This window comes from Mercenaria mercenaria, chromosome 14 (assembly GCF_021730395.1).
Source record: "Mercenaria mercenaria strain notata chromosome 14, MADL_Memer_1, whole genome shotgun sequence".
In the NCBI taxonomy this organism is placed as follows: Eukaryota; Metazoa; Mollusca; class Bivalvia; order Venerida; family Veneridae; genus Mercenaria; species Mercenaria mercenaria.
In genome coordinates, this window is record NC_069374.1 from 49,970,519 (window position 1) to 49,986,050 (window position 15,532).

At 35.1% G+C, this 15,532-nt stretch overlaps 1 protein-coding gene across 1 annotated transcript in view; it reads left to right on the forward strand.

The window, feature by feature from the left end:
* The window catches only part of LOC128548182 (uncharacterized), a 44,743-nt gene that overhangs the window by 17,873 nt on the left and 11,338 nt on the right, over positions 1-15,532 (forward strand). The window contains exon 2 of the mRNA XM_053522618.1: positions 9,549-9,676. Within this exon, the coding sequence (XP_053378593.1) occupies positions 9,549-9,676 (128 nt within the window). The remainder of the gene's footprint in view (positions 1-9,548; positions 9,677-15,532) is intronic.

Genomic DNA, 15,532 nt, shown 5'->3' on the forward strand with positions numbered 1-15,532 from the left:
CCTAAGAAATTTATTACAGTTCAAAATAGTCCCGGGAGAAAACAGACAGAACAACTGAGACGCAAAATGATAAAATTTACACAGTTTTTTAATAAAACCATTTGAAAATTTAGCTATAAAAAAAGCTTCAATGGACTAGTAATTTCAAAAACTACTTCCCACAAAGATCCGGAAGTACTTCCATATCTTGATGACACCGTATACCGACCCGTATTAAGGCAATATCTGTAATAAAACAACATCTGCAATCGATGATATGCGTTTCAATATCAACATATACGAAATGGAAATCAACAGATAATGAGCACTATTTTAAAAAGTAGTATGTCAGTAACTCTTACCGCGGAAGCTCTAAATGACAAAAATTTTTATTTCGCGCGGAAAAGCCTGAGGTAGCACTGTAGACCTGCTAGAGATAAGATCGAAAACTCATTCAGAATAGGTGAAAACGATGGCATTTTCTTCCAAAAAGAAAATGACTTCCTGCAAATAAACTGTAGTTTATACTAATTTATTTTAGGTCCACTATGAAGCAAGTTGTGCAACTTATATTAATCACTCTCGAACCCGTGATCATTCCTAGCTGATGGAAACCATAGCTACGAGTGTATAGAAAAATAGAAGCCAGTTTCTCTTTTAATGCCGAGCGCCAAGCAATTGACCTGCTGGTACCATTTTTCACGTTTTGGTATGACGCGACCGGGTATCAAACCCATGACCTTTCGAACTCGATGCGAACGCTCTACGACTAGGATTTCGTTGCGGTACCAAAAAAAAAAGAAACTTTGGAAAGAAGAAAGCGGTCGTTTAAAAAGAATAGCTTCTAAAAGATTTGGAATTTCAAAGTTGGTACTAGCAACTTCAAACTTTAAAGTGTGCAATGTAAATTAGAAACCAGCAAAGTGCAACCACTTCTAGTAAATAATTGAACAAGAAAGACAAACGTAGAAAGAGGGCGCGACAAATGCTTGAAAATCACCTTACAAAGAGTTTAGGACTTTGGCTTTGGCAGGCACTGTCGAAACAGAATCTGCATTTTCAAACGAGATCAATCCGTCAAAACTCATTCAGTACCTTTCGACGCGTTTGGAAAATTATGAATAGAGATGAAATCCAAGACTACATCTATTTTCTATTTATTTTACTAACCGTTCTTTTGGCGCGCACAATTGAATAATATTTTGCAAGCCTTGATGACGTAATCATTCAAATAAAGTTTTATAAATATTCTTTGTGTGGTTACAGACGGTACTAAATTGACAAAAAATATCATAGTTACCTTGGTTACAGACGGTACTGAATGGACAGAAAAAATCATAGTTACCTTGGTTACAGACGGTACTGAATTGACAGAACAAATCATAGTTACCTTGGTTACAGACGGTACTGAATTGACAGAACAAACCATAGTTACCGTGGTTACAGGCGGTACTGAATGGACAGAAAAAAATCATAGTTACTGTGGTTAAAAGGCGGTACGGGAATGGACAGAAAAAATCATAGTTTTCCGTGGGTTACAGGCGGACTTAATGGACAGAAAAAAATCATAGTTACATTGTTACAGGCGTACTGAATGGACGAAAAAATCAAGTTACCTTGGTTACAGACGGTACTGAAGGGCAGAAAAATCATGTTACCTTGGTTACAGACGGTACGAAAGGACATAACAAACCATAGTTTTCCTTGGACAGACGGTACTGAATGGACAGAATATAAAATTTTTAAAATAATATAATAAAACAATTTCCGGTCCGAATGAGCCCCCTTCCCCCAGAATGTTAAACTTCATAGTATGATTGAACATGCAGAGTAGATGACTTCTATTGATTTTGGGGTAACTCTAGTAAGGTCAAGGTCCGCAGCAAACAGAACATGGAAATCCATTTCCAGTCATTAACTTTAGAACCACTTGACCTAGAACCTTCAAATTTCATAGGGTGATAGGACTTACAGAGTAGATGACCAGTATTATTTTGGGGGTCATTCCATCAGAGGTCAAGGTCACAGGGGGCTGAACTTAGAAAACACATTTCAATCAATATCTTAAAAACCATTTGACCCAGAATGTTAACGTAATAGGATGATGGGACATGCAGAGCAGATGACCCCTACTGATTTTTGGGGTCACTCGATCAAAGGTCACAGTGACCTGAACATGGAAAACTATTTCCAGTTCATATCTTAAGAACCACTAGGCCCAGAATGTTTAAACTTTGTGGGATGATTGGACATGCCAAGTAGATGATCCCTATTGCAGCCAGCCATCAGTGTCTCTTTGACTTTTGCTCGACCTGTCCCCTATTGACAACTATGCATTTGGGGAGACATGCACTTTTCTACAAAAACATCTTCTAGATACATTTTGCAGCTGCCTGTAATAGTTATAATAAATGTAATAATGACTTTTACTAATTTAGTATGAAAACACAAAAACAATACTGGAAGGGAGCATTTTACTCGATATTCGAAGAATAGTCTAGCATTCTACTCACCCTGGCGTCGGCGTCGCGTCGGCGTCGGCGTCAAACCTTGGTTAAGTTTTTGCATGCAAGTACATACAGCTATCATTTAAAGGCATATAGCTTTGAAACTTATTTATTCTTTTTCTAGGTCAATTACCAACCCCACTGGGTCAAGTTCATAACTCTAACATGATTTTGAGCAAATTATGCCCCCTTTTGGACTTAGAAAATTCTGGTTAAAGTTTTACATTTCAAGTTACTATCTCCCCAAAACTATGCAGATATTTAAATTTAAACTTCACTGTGTCTTCGGGGTTATAAAAATAGTTGATAGCACCAAGTCCCATAACTCTGGGCCTTCATTTTGGCCAAATTATGCCCCCTTTTGGATTAGAAAATTTTGGTTAAAGTTTTGCGTGCAAGTACATACAGCTTTACTAAAAGGCATATAGATTTGAAACTTATTTTTTTCTTTTTAGATCCAAATTTCCTACCTCACTGGGTCAAGTCCCATAACCTGACATGATTTTGGCCCAAATATGCCCCCTTTTGGACTTAGAAAATTCTGGTTAAAATTTGGCGTGCAGTACATCAGCTATTACTAAAAGGCATATTGATTTGAAACTTATTTTTTCTTTTTCTAGATCAATTACCTACCCCACTGGGGCCCAAATCCAAAAACTCTGACATGTATTTTGAGCAAATTATGCCCCCTTTGGACTTAAAAAAATCCTGGTTAAAGGTTTTACAGCAAGTTTCTATCTCCAAAAATAATGCAGATATAAATTGAAACTTCACATTGTCTTCGGGTTTTAAAACTAGTTGATAGAATCAGTCCATAACTTGACTTGTATTTTGGGCAAATTATTGCCCCCTTTTGGACTTAGAAAATCCTGGTTAAAGTTTTGCGTGCAAGTACATACAGCTATTACCAAAAGGGGCCATATCTTTGAAATTTTATTTATTCTTTTTCTGGTCAGTTCCCAAAACCCACTGGGTCATTCCATAACTCTTAACATTTTATTTGGCAAATTACCCCCTTTTTTGGACTTAGAAAATTCGGGTTTAAAATTTTTACATAAAGTTACTACTCCAAAACAAATGCAGATAGGGAATTGAAATTTAAAACTTTTTTTCGGGGTTATTAAAAGTTATAGCATCAAGTCCCAAAAACTCTGATATGCTTTTATAAAATTTGTCCCGTTTCGAACTTAAAACTCTTTGAATTTAACTTTTTGGGTAAAATTCCTGCTTCTGTACAATATTTCGAAAGTCAGTTTGGCGTCTTACGCAGCTCTTGTTCATGCTGATCACATATTATTTAAAATTAAAATTTTTTATTTTTATTTTTTTATTCAGTCGCTGAAGATTTTTTTGACGGCCTGTAATAAACATCTGTGATTTAATTGAAAGGGTTTATTTTTTTTTAGAGATGACTTTTTTTGATAGTTTTTAAAGTACTTTAAAAGGGCATTAACTTGATAGAAACTAAAAACTATGCAAATACTGTGAAATCATTTCGTTTCGTGGGCTTAAATTTTTTTTGATTTTGGAAAAATGCTTTCTATTTTAAAATTTTGTGGGGTTTTTAAAATGGCTTTTCAGGGGTACTAATTCAAGGGTTTTTAAAATTTACTTTTGAAATAAAATAAATACCTTTTGTGTCTCATTAAATTGGGGTTTGTTTTTTTGGGGGTTTAACACCGTTAGAATTTTTTTGTTGATTAACAAAAAACCCCAAACCCCTTTCAAAAAAAATATATCCCCCCCCTGAAAGTGTTAAGATTTACATGAGTATTTAGAATTACAAAAGCCCTTCAAAAAAAATATTTTCATTTTGAACAAAATTTTAAATTTTTTAAAAGTCAACTATAATGCAAAGATCTTAAAGCATTTTTATCTGAATACCAATTTTACCATGGAACTACACTACAACCCGTGCTTTTAAAAATTTAAAACCGGGGCATCAAATAAGGGTTTGGGGGTAAAAGTTTACTGTACAGTAAGTATTAGAAGTATATATATGACCTTTTCTCAATTTTTTTTCCCCCCAAATTTCGTATTTTCCATTTTTACCCAAGACTTTTAATTTAAATTCCTTATCAATAAAAAAAATAATGTTAGTTTTTTCTTAAACAGTTTGATTTTGGGATTTATCTGTTTCTTTAATAATAAAAAAAAATGTTTTCTCTAAGTTCCCATTTCTAATTCAGTAACGAAAGTTTTACAGCTAGCTATCGTCAAAACAGATGTAATACCTATCTTTTAGTAGGATAAACATCTTAAGGGGCCCCTGTAGTAGTAACTGACATTAATTGCCCCTCACCGCTGTGTGTTCGAGCCTTGCACGTTGATAGATAGGATTTAAGGAAGCAGTCCAGTGGACTTGAGGAACTTTTAATTCTGCTAAGTTATGCCCCTTTTTATGCCCCTGGTATCTACTGATGTGGGAGGCATATAGTGATTGTTCCATTCGTCCGTATGTCCGTACGAGATTAACCAAATGGGACCTTTCGTCTAGAATCAATACCCCTAACTAGAATGACTTGATACTTATGCAGATGTAACCTGTGACCATTCCTCATCTTCAGACATCACCTGACCTCAGTTTGATCTTGAACTTGACCTCGTTTTGGACTTAGGTTACTTTGTATCGACGAGGATGCCACTGGAGGCATCAAGCATTTATTGAACGCAGCTCCTTGTTCAACTTCTGGTATTCATTAATTTAATTTTTCTAGTGACACAGCTTTTGAATAGTGGAGCCTAGTCTGGCTAGCGACTTGATAATGTTTTTATTTCTATTCAGTCATACTCATATATTCTGACCGATCTTTCTTTGCTCTGATTATCTAGTGTTTTGAGAAGAAAAGGCACATAATTATGCAAAATTTGAATAGCCTTAGGAGTTACCTTATGTGAACAAAACACAGGATCTGAACACGGACTATATAAGTGGAGCCTTGCAGTCCTCCTCCAACTCTTGTTTAGCTTTATCATTTTCATTGATTTTTAACCATTCAACATACAGTTTCTTTAAAGGTCTGAATTACTTTAAATTCTTTCCAAGTCATGCGAAAAATGTGTATTTATTTGGTATAATATTTCATGAAATTTACTAAGCAAGTATTGAAGTAAAATTTGTTTGGTTATAATACTAATATGTTATGTTGATATTCACTAAAAAGCTTGGCTATCATGTTACCCGTTGTTACTATGATACAGAAAAATTAATGTAAATATACTTTTTATGTTCCTACATTTATGTGTTAGGCACATATAGTGTTGCTGCTGTCCGTACGTCAGTCAGTATGTCCTGAAATTTTGTGTGTCCAAGTCCTCCCATGTCTCTATTAGCCTGATTTGCTCCAAACTTTCACAGATGAACAACCTTGATGTCAGATGACCATAAAGGAAGGGACTTTTTCTGTGACTATTTTTACCACAGTTATTGCCCTTTGATAGCTTTATATATATAGACTATAGAGAGAAATCTTGTTGGTCTAACTCCTCCCACACAATTAACCTGATTTGCTTTAGACTTTCACAGATGAACATGCTTGATGTGCAGATGACCATAAAAGACGGATTTTTAGCTCGACTATTCAAAGAATAGTCTAGCTATTCTACTCACCCTGGCGTCGGCGTTGGCGTCACACCTTGGTTAAGTTTTTGCATGCAAGTACATACAGCCATCAATTAAAGGCATATAGCTTTGAAACTTATTTTTTCTTTTTCTAGGTCAATTACCAACCTCTCTGGGTCAAGTCCCATAACTCTGACATGTATTTTGAGCAAATTATGCCCCCTTTTGGACTTAGAAAATTTTGGTTAAACTTTAACCAAAATTTTCTATCTCCAAAACTAATGCAGATATTGATTTGAAACTTCACATATGTCTTCGGGGTTATAAAACTAGTTGATAGCAGCAAGTCCCATAACTCTGACCTTCATTTTGGCCAAATTATGCCCCCTTTTGGACATAGAAAATTCTGGTTAAGTTTTGCGTGCAAGTACATACAGCTATTTCTAAAAGGCATATAGATTTGAAACTTATTTTTTCTTTTTCTAGATCAATTACCAACCTCACTGGGTCAAGACCAATAACTCTGACATGTATTTTGAGCAAAGTATGCCCCCTTTTAAACTTTGAAAATTTTGGTTAAAGTTTTACATGCAAGTTACTATCTCTAAAACTAATGCAGATATTGATTTAAAACTTCACATGTGTCTACTGGGTTATAAAACTAGTTGATAGCAGCAAGTCCCATAACTCTGACCTTCATTTTGGCCAAATTATGCCCCCTTTTGGACTTAGCAAATTCTGGTTAAAGTTTTGCATGCAAGTACATACAGCTATAACTAAAAGGCATATAGATTTGAAACTTATTTTTTCTTTTTCTAGATCAATTACCAACCTCACTGGGTCAAGACCAATAACTCTGACATGTATTTTGAGCAAAGTATGCCCCCTTTTAAACTTTGAAAATTTTGGTTAAAGTTTTACATGCAAGTTACTATCTCTAAAACTAATGCAGATATTGATTTAAAACTTCACATGTGTCTACTGGGTTATAAAACTAGTTGATAGCAGCAAGTCCCATAACTCTGACCTTCATTTTGGCCAAATTATGCCCCCTTTTGGACTTAGCAAATTCTGGTTAAAGTTTTGCATGCAAGTACATACAGCTATAACTAAAAGGCATATAGATTTGAAACTTATTTTTTCTTTTTCTAGATCAATTACTAACCTCACTGGATCAAGTCCCATAACTCTGGCATGTATTTTGGGCAAATTATGCCCCCTTTTGGACTTTGAAAATTCTGGTTAAAGTTTTACATGCGAGTTTCTATCTCCAAAACTAATGCAGATATTGAATTGAAACTTCACATGTGCCTTTGGGGTTATAAAACTAGTTGATAGCAGCAAGTCCCATAACTGATATGCATTTTGGTCAAATTATTCCCCCTTTTGAACTTAAAACTCTTTTGATATTTAACCTTTTTGGGTAATACTTTCCTGCTTCTGGGACAATATTTCGAATAGTCGAGCTTGGCTGTCTTACGGACAGCTCTTGTTTTGTGTGATTTCATAGTTGGAGGACAGTCTTCATGTGAAGAAGACAATAGATAATGAACTTTTTCTGTGGCTATTTTTTCCAGAATTATGACCCAGCCTTTCTTAATTTTACAAAATAGGCCATAGTGAAAAAATTTGGTGTGTCCAACTCCTCAAGACAAAAGCTTTTTGAAAGAATGACATCCACGTTGCTCAGGCACACAACCTTATCTGAATGCAATTTTCTTCAAACTTCTAGTCAAACATCCTTGACATGTGAAGATAGTCTATACTACAAAAAAAAAAATTGTTATTTAGAACATGGCACACTTGGGGGCATCCATGTCCAATGGACACAATTCTAGTTATATTTGGCCTTAAATTCATAATTATTTTTACTTTTCATATTATTCCATCTCTGTGTCTGTAATTGTATTTTGTATTTAAATTTTGACATGTTACCGAAATAGGATCAACTTTCTGTTTTTAGTATCAAAATAAACTATATAAGTTGAAATATTTTGAAAAATTTAAAGATAGATATCATTATCAGATATATATGTACAGTTTTTTGCACATGTATTTTACTATATAACAGTATCAGGTTATTCTGTTTGTGTTATACAGTATTTTGTTTTTGTTAAGCTATTTTGAATTGTATTTCTGAACATAAAAAACATTCAGATTAAAATACCCATAACTGAAAGGATACTTCTGATGAACAGAAATTTCATATAACTTAAAGATAAAATGCACTTTCCTGTCACAAAATACCACATATGAGCCGTGCCATGGGAAAACCAACATAGTGGCTTTGCGACCAGCATGGATCCAGACCAGCCTGCGCATCCGCGCATTCTGGTCAGGATCCATGCTGTTCACTAACAGTTTCTCTAATAGCAATAGGCTTTGAAAGCGAACAGCATGGATCCTGACCAGACTGCGCGGATGCGCAGGCTGGTCTGGATCCATGCTGGTCGCAAAGCCACTATGTTGGTGTTCTCATGGCATGGCTCATATAATATTTATTTTGCTTTGTTACGTAAGTGGTCATTTTATGTTTGACCAAATGTTTGTTTATTTGGCAAGTGATGAGTTCAAGTTAGAACACTGACCTTTCATTATATCAGTGAGGTTTAAACACCTATCATAACCCAGACTAAACTGAACATAATAGATCATGGTTTTAGTGTGGCACAGATTTATAATTTTCTATAATTTTATTGCTGTTTTTGAGGGTCATTGACATTCTGACATGTAGAGACTTACCCAAAGCCTTCTTTACACAAGGGAAACAATCCGTTTATATAGTGAAATTGTTGAGTGAACACCGTTTCTTAATCCTAATTCTGCCCATGTTATATCAGTGCAAAGGAAAAGTAACCTATTTATGATAAATGCCATGTATGATTACACAGTCTTGAAATTGATTTCTTCGATTTTCTCATATTTCTAGATATTTTTCTATACTTTGACGCATATAATATTGGTAGTAGAGATTGTTCTCTTTCCAGCAGTAGCCTTTTAAACATATTTCACCTTGTGGAATTTTGTGGGTTTTGACTTTTAAAAAAATCGTCTGTTTGTTGACAAATTTCACCACAAAAAATGTTCTACGTTTACCAGGGCAATCAATTATTTGATCTTTACATAGTTTTGTATTCAGGTTGCTAATCCATGTGACATGCATTTTCATGATTAGAGGTAAAAAGGGCATAGTTTGCATGAGGTTCTAGGTCAATAGTCACCTAAGCCTATCATAAGTATTTGCGGAGTTGTCTCCATTTTTACCAAATATTTCATCCGGGATCATTTTTTTCAGCTCAAATAACTCTTTTTCAGGAAATGATATTTTAATAATTTTTTTCAGTCCTTGTATTTTGATGCAGTTAACTACACATATATTTAACATAGATAGCTACTACTTGAAGTTTGTATTTTCAGTTACAATGCCAGCAGGCTAAAGGTTAATATAAAGAGATAAAAGAGTAAGCAAACTGTACATATTTCATTGTTTTGTGTTTTAGTTATGCAAGTATGGTCAGCAAGACAGGAGGGAATACTATTACACACTTGGTTTTCATAGCGATGCTGTATTTATAGCTGAAAGAAATGATAATGAGACAACAATCCTACTGTCTTACAATGGATTTAGGTAAATTCACATTATATATCCCTTGTGAAAATGAACATCTGGAATACCACTGGAACATCAACTGGAATTCCATCTCAGTTCCACTGGTATTTTTCAACAGAATAGTGTTGGTATTCCACTGGAATAGCGATTATTTTCCAGTGGAATTCATTTGGAATACCAGTGGAATCCCCCCCCCCCCCCAAATACCGTAGAAAAATACCAGTGGAATTCCACCAGAATACCAGTGGAATTCCACCAGAATACCTGTGGAATTCCACCAGATACCAGTGGAATTCTACCAGAATACCAGTGGAATTCCACTTAGAATACCAGTGGTATACCATCAAGATTCCAGTTGAATTCCATCAAGTTTCCAGTGGAATTCCACTTAAAATACCAGGGCTATACTATCAAGATTCCAGTTGAATTCCATCAAGTTTCCAGTGGAATTCCATTTGAAATACTAGTGGTATACCATCAAGATTCCAGTAGAATTCCGTCAGGTTTCCAGTGGAATTCCACTTAAAATACCAGTGGTATACCATCAAGACTCCAGTAGAATTCCATCAAGTTTCCAGTGGAATTCCATCTGAATACAAGCAGAATATCATCTCAATACCAGTGAAATGCTGATGACCCCCACCCCTAAAGGCAGTGGAAATCCTTTTTGTTCTAGTTAAATTACATCCACAACTCTCACCTGGAAGAATGGAAAATAAATGGTATTTTAATGGTAAGTCAATGAAAAAAAAATGGTACTTTAATGATATCTAATGTAAATCAATGGTAAATCAATGAATATAAATGGTACTAATGATATCTAATGAAATTCAATGGTAAAAATGCACTGCATGGACAGCATTTTTCCCACTGCAACTGGCGGGCATTCAAGGGACACTGGACAGATGACGATTCTGACAGATGGCCCTGTCTGTCAGTGGATATTCATTTATCATGTGACTTAAATCCTTGCGTTAGGTTAATATATATCTTGCAATGTTGCTTTTAATTGGATGTTGGTGTCATCATCATGTGTAAAATATGAAATGTGCAAGTTTACATCATGATAAAGACTCATGCTAGTCTTTATCAATTTATTTCAAATACATTATGAGCCAGGTGAGTCGCTAGGTGAAAATGTGCATTTTGTCACTATTTTAGGGGCCATAGGTCTAGAAATAGGCAATGGCTACGAAACGTAGGAGGTGCCCAGAAGTTCATATCATGTTATAGACTTGTGCAAGGTTTCATTAATCTATATGTAATTCTTTTTGAGGTAGGTGCATCATCACAAGATGAAAATGTGCAATTTTCACTATTTCAGGGGCCATAACTCTGGAATTTGGGAGAAGGGTGCATTGCCAGCTGGAAAATAAAATAGGAGGTGCACAAGGTCATATCTTAATAATTTAGACTCATCCATTTATATCAAATACTTTTTGAGCTTGGTGCGCCACAAGGTGAAAATGTGCTTTTTTGACTATTTCACGGGCCATAACTCTAGAAATAGGGAGCAGAGACAGACGAAAAATAGGAGGTGCACACGTTCATATCATGTTAAAGACTTATGCAATATTTCATCAATTTTTATTAAATACTTTTTGAGCTAGGCGCGTCACTTTTTTTTTCCCTACACACATACACACAAACGGATGGACATACAGATGCATGGATGACACTAGACTAAAATTATATGCCCCCACCACTCATAGTGGGGGCACAAAAACACATATTTTGACAAAGTAAGAAGCATGGAAATCAAGAACTGATCAAAATATTTACATGTATAAGAATAAAAGACATGAAAACCAATGGCAAAAATATGACTGCATCTGACTAGAATTATATGAATAAAAGAAACAGAATAAATATCACTTTTTATAATTGATTTAAACTTCTTTTGTTTTCAACATATATAAGGCACTTACTGTAGCTGATACCATGCTATTCACATAAATCTGGTCCAGAATTTCAAACTATATAAAAACCATCATTTTTCCGCCAAAACTGGTGCTATTTTATTCACAAATCATGAAATTCAGTTGAGTGGAATTCCACTCATACTGGTATTCCAAATTCAAATTCCAGTGGAATTCCACCTGTACTGGTATTTCAAATTCAAATTCCAGTGGAGTTCCACCTCTACTGGTATTTCAAATTCCAGTTCCAGTGGTATATTTGGTAATTCCACTGGTATTCCAGTAACATAGCAGATTCCAGTGGAATTTATGTAGCATTCCACTGGAATTCCATTGATTTTTTCACTAGGGATTCCTGTTATCTTACAATGGATTTAGGTAAATTCACATTATATTCCTGTTATCTTACAATGGATTTAAGTAAATTCACATTATATTCCTGTTATCTTACAATAGATTTAGGTAAATTCACATTATATTCCTGCTATCTTACAGTGGGTCTTACAGTGGATTTAGGTAAATTCACATTATATTCCTGCTATCTTACAATGGATTTAGGTAAATTCACATTATATTCCTGCTATCTTACAATGGATTTAGGTAAATTCACATTATATTCCTGTTATCTTAACAATGGATTTAGGTAAATTCACATTATATTCCTGCTATCTTACAATAGATTTAGGTAAATTCACATTATATTCCTGCTATCTTACAGTGGGTCTTACAATGGATTTAGGTAAATTCACATTATATTCCTGCTATCTTACAGTGGGTCTTACAATGGATTTAGGTAAATTCACATTATATTCCTGCTGTCTTACAGTGGGTCTTACAATGGATTTAGGTAAATTCACATTATATTCCTGCTGTCTTACAGTGGGTCTTACAATAGATTTTGGTAAATTCACATTATAATCCTGTTATCTTACAGTGGGTCTTAAAATGGATTTAGGTAAATTCACATTATAATTCTGTTATCTTACAGCGGGTCTTACAATGGATTTAGATAAATTCACATTATATTCCTGCTATCTTACAGTGGGTCTTACAATGGATTTAGGTAAATTCACATTATATTTATCTTACAATGGATTTAGGTAAATTCACATTATAATCCTGCTATCTTACAATGGGTCTTACAATGGATTTAGGTAAATTCACATTATAATCCTGTTATCTTACAATGGATTTAGGTTAATTCACATTATAATTAATCCTACTGTCTTACAATGGATTTAGGTAAATTAACAGTATAATCCTCTTATCTTACAATCAATTTATTGGTAAATTCACATTATAGTCCTGCTGTCTTACAATGAATTTAGATAAACTCAAGTTACAAAAAATTCTGCTATCTTACATATACTGCAGTCTTAAATTGATTTAGGTAAACTCAAATAATAGACTTTCTATTTTACAATGAGTTATGGTAAATTCAAATTACAGTGTTGTTATCTTACAATGTATTTTGGTAAAATCGAATCTTACATTGTAATTTGGTAAATTCATGTAACAATGTTACAATCTTATAATGTATTTTCATAAATTCAAGTTAAAGTGCTGCTATCTTGCAATGTATTACTTATCTTACTATGGTTTAGGGTAAAATCAAATTACAATGCTGCTACCTTACAATGAATTTTGGTAAATTCAGCTTACCTTGCTGCTATTTTGAAATGTTTTTTAGTAAATTCAAGTTACAATGCTGCTATTTTTATTATGAATTTTGGTAAATTCAGGTTACAATGCTGCTATTTTTATTATGAATTTTGGTAAATTCAGGTTACAATGCTGCTATTTTTATTATGAATTTTGGTAAATTCAGGTTACAATGCTGCTATTTTTATTATGAATTTTGGTAAATTCAGGTTACAATGCTGCTATTTTTATAATGAATTTTGGTAAATTCAGGTTACAATGCTGCTATTTTTATTATGAATTTTGGTAAATTCAAGTTATGATGTTGCTGTCTTACTATGGTTTATTAATGTAATTTGAAATTTCAGTGTTGCTGTCTTAAAATGTATTTTCAGTTGGTAGATTCAAATCTTACAATGTATTTTGGTAAATTACTTGTAGAAGTTTTTATGCCCCCAAAGGGAGGCATATTAGTTTTCAAGTGTCCGTTCATTCGTTTGTTTGTTAGTTAGTTCGTTCGTCACAACGTTAACTTCAAACTTCACCTGCTGATAGTACTTATTGAGTACACCACCCCTACTGACTTTGGGGTCACCAGGTCAAAGGTCAAGGTCACAGGGGCCAACGTTAACTTTTTGCATGAAGGCACTTTACTCGCGAACCACTTCACCCAGGACCTTCAAACTTCACATGCTGATAGTACTTATTGAATACACCACCCCTACTGACTTTGGGGTCACCAGGTCAAAGGTCAAGGTCATAGAGGCCAACATTAACTTTTTGCATGAAGGCACTTTACTCGCGAACCACTTTACCCAGGACCTTCAATCTTCACATGCTGATAGTACTTATTGAGTACAGCACTCCTATTGACTTTGGGGTCACCAGGTCAAAGGTCAAGGTCACAGGGGCCAACGTTAACTTTTTCCATGAAGGCACTTTACTCGCGAACCACTTTACCCAGGACCTTCAAACTTCACTTGCTGATAGTACTTATTGAATACACCACCCCTACTGACTTTGGGGTCACCAGGTCAAAGGTCAAGGTCATAGAGGCCAACATTAACTTTTTGCATGAAGGCACTTTACTTGCGAACCACTGCACCCAGGACCTTCAATCTTCACATGCTGATAGTACTTATTGAGTACAGCACTCCTACTGACTTTGGGGTCACCATGTCAAAGGTCAAGGTCACAGGGGCCAACATTAACTTTTTGCATGAAGGCACTTTACTCGCGAATCACTTTACCCAGGACCTTCAAACTTTACAGGCTGACGGTACTTTAAGAGTACACCACCCCTGCTGACTTTGGGGTGACCAGGTCAAAGGTCAAGGTCACAGGGGCCAATGTTAACTTTTTGCATGAAGGCACTTTACTCGCGAACCACTTCACCCAGGACCTTCAAACTTCACATGCTGATAGTACTTATTGAGTACACAACCCCTACTGACTTTGGGGTTACCAGGACAAAGGTCAAGGTGCTGCGGGGGCATTTGTCACCATTAGTGATAGCTCTTGTTAATTATCTCCCTTTAATATGCATAAATTTCCTTTTGTCAAGATGAGAATTTTAAAACCAGAAAAGGTAAATTGATGAGACACGTGTAATGGTAGCAATGAGAGAAAGTACATAATGCATGAGCAACAACTCTATCTTGAGTATTTTTGGAGTTTTCTCCCTTTTTAGCTCGACTATTCGAAGAATAGTCTAGCTATTCTACTCACCCAGGCGTCAGTGTCACACCTTGGTTAAAGTTTTGCATGCAAGTACATACAGCATATAGCTTTCAAACTTATTTTTTCTTTTTCTAGGTCAATTACCAACCTCACTGGGTCAAGTTCCATAACTCTGACATGTATTTTGAGCAAATTATGTCCCCTTTTGGGGTAAGAAAATCCTGGTTAAAGTTTTGCGTGCAAGTATATACCGCTATTACTAAAAGGCATATAGATTTGAAACTTATTTTTTCTTTTTCTAGATCAATTACCTACCTCACTGGGTCAAGTCCCATAACTCTGACATGTATTTTGGCCAAATTATGCCCCCTTTTGGACTTAGAAAATTCTGGTTAAAGTTTTGCGTGCAAGTACATACAGCTATTACTAAAAGGCATATAGATTTGATACTTATTTTTTCTTTTTATGCCCCCGGCATCTACTGATGCGGGAGGCATATAGTGATTGTCCTGTCCGTTCGTCCGTCCGTCCGTACAAGGTTAACCAAATGGGACCGTTTCGTCTAGCATCAATGCCCCTTACTAGAATGACTTAATGCAGATGTAACCTGTGACCATTCCTCATCTTCAGACAT